The sequence below is a fragment of the Chrysochloris asiatica genome, unplaced genomic scaffold (genome assembly GCF_000296735.1).
Source record: "Chrysochloris asiatica unplaced genomic scaffold, ChrAsi1.0 scaffold00023, whole genome shotgun sequence".
Taxonomy (NCBI): Eukaryota; Metazoa; Chordata; class Mammalia; order Afrosoricida; family Chrysochloridae; genus Chrysochloris; species Chrysochloris asiatica.
This window is the reverse complement of record NW_006408541.1, coordinates 12,852,629-12,859,027: the sequence shown is the minus strand read 5'-3', so window position 1 is coordinate 12,859,027 and position 6,399 is coordinate 12,852,629. Positions and strand designations below refer to the sequence as shown.

Below are 6,399 nucleotides of genomic sequence, written 5' to 3'. Positions count from 1 at the left end.
TGCTTGTCACGGCACCCTGTGTCCCCATCAGTCTTCCATTTACTTCGTCTGTTTCCCACACCTGGCGGCGTCCCTGGCGCATAGTGGGCACTCCGTGAACACTGGCTAAGTGAAGGAAAACAAGTATCTGGCAACAGAATGCTGACTGATTTGCAAAATGGTAGCGATACCCACTACCCACAGCCCCGTGAGCGTGTCTGCGTCTTTCCCCAGCGATGGGCATAGTCCCTCGTCCACACCCCTCTCCGAGGCCAAGGCGGGTTGGGACCGTCAGGTGTCCCCGCGGGCAGCGCGCATCGCCAGGGGGCGCCAGAGGCGCTCCAACCGCTGGACGCTGAGAGGGCGGGCGCACTGGGGTCCCGACATGTAGCCCCAGCACCCCCTCAAAAGCGCTGGGTGCTGGTCTTCCCGCCCCGCACGGAGGCGCCCCGCCCGCTCCCTGCGCCACGCGGCGCGAGCCACGCCCGCCCCCGGCGCACCTGCCCGGGGCGTGGCTTCCGGCGGAGGCGCCTCCGATTGGAGCAGAGGTGACAAAGGGGCAGGTTCACTCATGGCTCCGCCCCACAAGAGTACTTAAAGGAGTTTGGCGGCACGTCTGTTCTTACAGCGCAATTCTTCGGCCTCGCGGGTGGAGATTACCTCGACCCCTGCGCGACCCAGCCACCGTCGGCTACCTAGGCCACCATGCCGCGTTCTTTCCTCGTCAGAAAGCCTGCTTGCTCCCGTCGGCGACCTAACTACAGCGAGCTGCATGACTCGTCCCTAGGTAAGTGTGCCGGGGTGCTGGACCCCAGGGAGTCGCAGACTGCGTGGGGGTACTTTGAGGGAGGAGATTTGGGGGCGTTGTGGGTTAATGTGCCTGACTGCAAAGCCGTTTGAACTGCAAGGTCGGCGGTTCAAGCTCATCAGCTGCTCCTCGGAAACCCTATACAGGGTCGCTATGGGTCGGAACCGACTCAACGGCAGTTTACAACAACAATCGAGGGTGATGTGACGGTAGAAGGGACTGTATGGGGACATGAAACGAGGGGCCTCAGGGCAGGTGTATCAGGGAGCTCCGCCTGGGAGCGTGGGGGCAGGGAGGGAGGTAGGGAGCAGTGGTTCTGGGCCCAAGGGACTTTTTGAGGGGAATAAGAGATACAGGCCCTGGGACCTCTAAAATGAAAGGAGGGGGCTTGTGCTAGGGAGACCGCCACAGTGACTGCAGGGGAGAGGATTTTGGGGAAAACGGTTGATGATATGTGCCTAGCAAAGGGGGGATTGGGACAGGGCTGGAGAGATTGGGGGTTGGGTGCTGGAAACTTGGGGAGATGGCAAGAGATGTGGAGCCGTCTCCTTTGAACTGGGCTAGGAAGTTGGGTCTTATTTTAATTCTCTTCTTAATCTAAGAAGTGTGGAGCGCCAGCCAGCCCCCAGCCCCTGGACTCAGTGGCCAGGGTTAATGTTTGTTAACTGAATGATCTAATAGCGGACACTGTTCTCTCCCTTCTCAGAGTTCACCTTTGAGCAGCCCTACGACCAGGCCCATCTGCTGGCAGCAATTCCTCCGCCCGAGGTCCTCAACCCCAAGGCCTCGCTGCCCACACTCATCTGGGACTCTCTCCTGGTGCCCCAAGTGCAGCCCAGTATCTGGGCCTCCCTGCAGACCCAGGAGGGCCCAAAGGCCTCCGAGCTGACCTCCCTGTCGGACGAGGACAGTGGGAAGGGCTCCCAGCCCCCCAGCCCTCCCTCACCGGCTCCTTCGTCCTTCTCTTCTGCCTCAGCCTCTTCCCTGGAGGCGGAGGCCTATGCTGCCTTCCCCGGCTTGGGCCCCGTGCCCAAGCAGCTGGCTGTGCTCGCTGGGGCCAAGGACCCCCAGTCTCGAAAGGCCTTCAACTGCAAGTACTGCGACAAGGAATACGTCAGCCTCGGTGCTCTCAAGATGCACATCCGCAGCCACACGCTGCCCTGCGTGTGCGACACCTGTGGCAAGGCCTTCTCCCGGCCCTGGCTGCTGCAGGGCCACGTTCGGACCCACACAGGTGAGTATCCCTGTGGCCAGCTGCCCTCAACTCCCGCCTTCCCAAGACGGGTTCCCGTTCTCATTTCACGGTGGTAGAAACTGAGGCCCTGAGTTCCTGGAAATATCTGGCAGAAAGACAACTATCTTTCTTTCGTTCATTCATCAGCTAAACAGACAGCAAAGTAGCTAACTTGACACGTGCCTCCTGCATTCAGAGCTGGTTATGTGAAAGGTGTAACCCACACCTTGGAGCCTTGGTGTGGCGCACTTAGGATAAGCACTAGGCTTTTAACTGTAAAGTCCGCGGTTCAAGTCCACCAGCCTCCCCTTGGAAACCAGTAAGAGTTGGAAAGCCTGCTAACCAAAAGGTGGGCACTTAACAACAACCACCAACACCTTGCTGTGTAGCCAGGTGTGAAGCGGCCCATCTTGCTCCTCCCTCCCCCAGTCCACACCCAGCCCTGCCAGACAGGATGTTGCCAGACCCCCTACCTGGCTCTGAATCCAGCTTGGGAAACTTCCTCAAATTTTGGGCTGGGGTCTCCCCTCTCTGTGCTCAGATTTCCTCATCTCTAAAACGGGTGTTAGGACACTGTGGGGTTTCTCTGTGGATTACGTGAGAGAATGAGAATGGTGGTTGGTGGCTTTAGGCAAGTGACTTATTCCTAGCAGCCTTTGAGATATGATAGCATGCCGGTGGGTGGGTGTGAAGATTCAATGGCTTGTTAATAATTTTATAATTTTTTATCACTGTGGTTCTCAGATCTGTGTTGTGCCCAAACCTGTTATCAGACCAGGGAACAGCTTTTACTGGCAGAAAACAATCCTGTCCTGACCCTCGACAAAAGTGATGCTAAATGTGTAGGAAATTGTGAAATAGGGTCTCTTTTCAAACTTTGGTGGGCAACCCTCAGAATCCTCTGGCAATGAGGGGGGAAGGTCTTTTCAGAACTTGAATGGGAGACACTGGTCTTTGGGGCTGCTCTCTGGAGAGTGATTGTTAGGGAAACGGTTCAAAGGTCATGCTGGCCAGATTGGAGAGTCCTGTTTGCCTCTTCCTGGCACGGTGGTTCGGGTCAGGGGGTGATATTTTAGGGCTGGCATTGCGCAGGCATTATTACTACCATTGTCAAGTGGTGTTCTCAAGTCGGTTCCTGACCACAAACAGCCCACATCTAAACCTGTTCAAAGTTCCCTCTCCCCTGCCTGCCAGGTTGCCGATTAGAGGGGCTGACAGGAGTTCTATTTGGGGGAGTCCCAGCTTACCACGAGTTCCCCCCAGCCTCTCTTCAATTTTTATTTTAATGTAAAGGCACTACTTGGCCACAAAAGCCCTGTTGAAATGCACCATTGGCCTCCTCATTGACTCCCATTGTGTGTTTAAATGATGGGCCCAGTGGGTGGGGGCTGGGGGGGTGGGAGCAGGTGCATGGGACAGTGGTGCCCTGCACCTGTTCTGGTCGCAGCTGCTGGCCCATGGCGTGGCAGGCCCCTTTAATCCGGGGGATATCGCATGTACAGTGTCCCCCTCAGCGGCCTTTGTCCCGGCTGGCTGGGTGCTGATATCACACCCACCAAGCACACCGTAAAGGCGTCTGGAGGGCGGGGATCTGTGAGTGGTAGACAGACCCCCACCCCACTGCATTTTATAGCTGTGTTTAGGTTTATTTATGGTTATAGATGAAGTTGGCTGTGCTCAGGTATCATGTGAATTTACTCCGTAAACCTGCCAACAGCGCTAGGAAGGAGGGGCCCTTTTAACCCCCATCTTACAGATGAGGAGACCAAGGCACAGAGGGAAAGCCATTTTTCCTTGTCACACTGCTCCTAAGGGCTGGAGCCGGTGCCTGGCCCTGACCTCTGACCACCTCACTTTCTGTGCTCTGGGGACTACAGGACTCCGCCCCCTCTCCCTGAGCTGGGGCCCTCCTCAGCCTGCTGGCGAGTGTGTAGAGAGATGGTCCTCTGACTAGGCCTCCCCACCCTGGGGAGGCTTCCCTGCTTGCCTCCCTGTGGGTGAGCTCAGAGGACAGGTGCTTCAGAACAGGTGACCTGTTGAGTGGGTGGGTCACCTGATTTCTCTCCCACTCCCTCCCCAACACCCAGCATTGTGGCCTGGGCACCCTGGAGGGCATATTAATTCATTAGCTCTTGAAATCCCTTCTTGGGATTTAACAAATGAGATGTAGCCTGGGGGCCTGTGAGGCTAGGGTGGGAGGAAACAAGAATGTATTGGTATTTGAAAGTACCTATTGGATACCCTAGAAAAGCACCCAGGCCCTAGTGGGAGCTGTTCAGTTTATATTTGCTTTGTTAAGTGCCATTGAGTTGGCTCCAACTCACAGCCACCCTGCTGTATAGGGTTTCCAAGGAGCAGCTGGTGAGTTTGAACCGCCGACCTCATGGTTCAAACTGACCTTGCAGTCCCACAGCACTATACCAGGACGCCACATCTTGCTTTTAATGAATCAATGTTTTTTTATTTGGACAATGTTGCTTCTCCTCCCCTCCCCACCCCCATATATGCTATGTATTCTGGGGTGGGCTTATTAGAAAACAGGCAGTTAGCATTATCTGGTAGTCTCCTGGGCTTTTGTTCTTTGTAAACAGACCCCTTCACCTCTAAGGAGTTTTGGTGGTGCAGTGGTTAAGTGCTGGGCTGTTTGAACCCACGAACTCCTCAGCAGGAGAGAGCTGTAGCAATCTGCTTCCTTAAAGATCACAGCCTTGGGAAGTCTAGGAGGCACTTTTACCAACTCGAGGACAGTGGGTTTATTTTGGTTTCATTCCTTTATCATTTTTATTGAGCACCTACTGTGTACCCAACCCTGTGTTGTGTGCATGCTCTGAGAGATTTTTCCCAACGCATCCTAGCCCAGGCTGATGGCATGTCGAAGAAATAGACTTCTGTGCTCTCTGACAGAAGATTCATATTAGGGGTGGAAGTTCCCAAACCCTGGGCTGGAGCTCAGAACTTCAAACGGCCTCCGGGGAGGCTCCACCCTTAACTGCAGCTGAGAGCTGATTACTGGACAGACAAGGGGACTTATAGGTTCAGGGCAGTATGGCCTGTTGTCGGCACTGTGGGAGGGGGAAAAGCCTAACTAGCTAGATGAGGAGACCTCATGTTTGGCTCTTAAGCTTTGTCCCCAAAGTAAATCCAGGAATGACTTGTACTCCAGGACTGGTAATCAGGAATGCCACCAGTAACCTCCATGGATAGAGAGGCAGTCTCTATCGTTAAAATCAAGGGCTCTAGAGTCAGGCCTGCTTGGCCTTGCGTTGTGACCCTGAACCTGCTTACTTAACCTCTCTGGGCCTAAGTTTTACAGTCTCTAAACTGAAGATGACCGCAGCTTCCTAGGGGTGAAGATGAGGATTAACTAATTGTATATCTTTGCTTGCCACCATCCTTGTCCCGATTGCCATTGTTGAGCACTTCCTGTGTGCTGGCACCAGGCCAGGCAAATTTTATCTACTTTTCCGACAGTATCAGCTCCTGGATGTACAGAAGTCGGCCTGCTTGCCTGAGGTTCCACGGCCGAAAGTATCAGTGTCCTCAGCTGAATCTAGGCCTTGGGGGAGATCTCGGTGGTTTTGGGAGTCACAGCCGGATTCTTTTCCGAGATGTAGGGGCGGATGATTGAGACGCTGGGGTGGGTGGGGTGACTAAGGTACAGGAACTGGAGGCTCTTGTCCAGCATGGGTGAGCGACGACGTCCCCTCCCAGCCTTCACTGGCTATTGGGAGGAGTGGCTGAGGCGTGCAGTTCTAGCCCGCTTAGCACAACACTCCACTGTCTGAGTGAGTGATTCATGGTGGTCTCCCTCAACTCCCTCTCGCCCGCCTGTTTCCCAGGTGAGAAGCCTTTCTCCTGCTCCCACTGCAGCCGCGCCTTCGCTGACCGCTCCAACCTGCGCGCACACCTGCAGACACATTCTGCCGTCAAGAAGTACCAGTGCAAAACCTGCTCACGCACCTTCTCCCGCATGTCCCTGCTGCATAAGCACGAAGAGTCAGGCTGTTCAGGGGGCCCCCGCGGACCCTAGAGGCATCTCCTGCCTCTCCGGGCACCCCTCCAGCGGCCTCTCCCAGCTCCAGCAGAAAGGACCCCCACAAGTTTCTCATAGCCACAGAATTCCCTTCTGAGAGCCCCCTTCTGGCTACGCTGGTCCAACCTTAACAAGGACCCTTGTCCGGTGGTCCTCGACTCTGCTCTGGGAGCCTTGATGGGACCTGAAAGAGGCCTTTCTCTGGACATTTCCGGCTGACAGGAGACCAGCTAGCAGCAGAAGAAGCCCCTGCTTGCTCCAGAGCCTTCTTGAGATGGTGGCCTTTCTGTGTGGGTTTGTGTATCCAAAGCTGTTTGGATACAGCTGCTTTGAGCTACAGGACAA

The 6,399-nt window shown here is 55.2% G+C and overlaps 1 protein-coding gene across 1 annotated transcript; it reads left to right on the top strand.

The window, feature by feature from the left end:
• Positions 1 to 684: 684 nt before the first annotated feature.
• On the top strand, positions 685 to 6,051 carry SNAI1 (snail family zinc finger 1). Its single transcript, XM_006839326.1, has 3 exons — positions 685 to 766; positions 1,494 to 2,021; positions 5,861 to 6,051. The coding sequence occupies exons 1-3, from the start codon at positions 685 to 687 to the stop codon at positions 6,049 to 6,051; spliced, it is 801 nt and encodes a 266-aa protein (XP_006839389.1).
• Positions 6,052 to 6,399: the final 348 nt, after the last annotated feature.

Coding starts and splice junctions, on each gene's coding strand:
- SNAI1 (XM_006839326.1), top strand. CDS start 685: ATGCCGCGTTCTTTCCTCGTCAGAAAGCCTGCTTGCTCCCGTCGGCGA. Junction 767..1,493: donor GCTGCATGACTCGTCCCTAG/GTAAGTGTGCCG, acceptor CTCCCTTCTCAG/AGTTCACCTTTGAGCAGCCC. Junction 2,022..5,860: donor CCACGTTCGGACCCACACAG/GTGAGTATCCCT, acceptor CCTGTTTCCCAG/GTGAGAAGCCTTTCTCCTGC.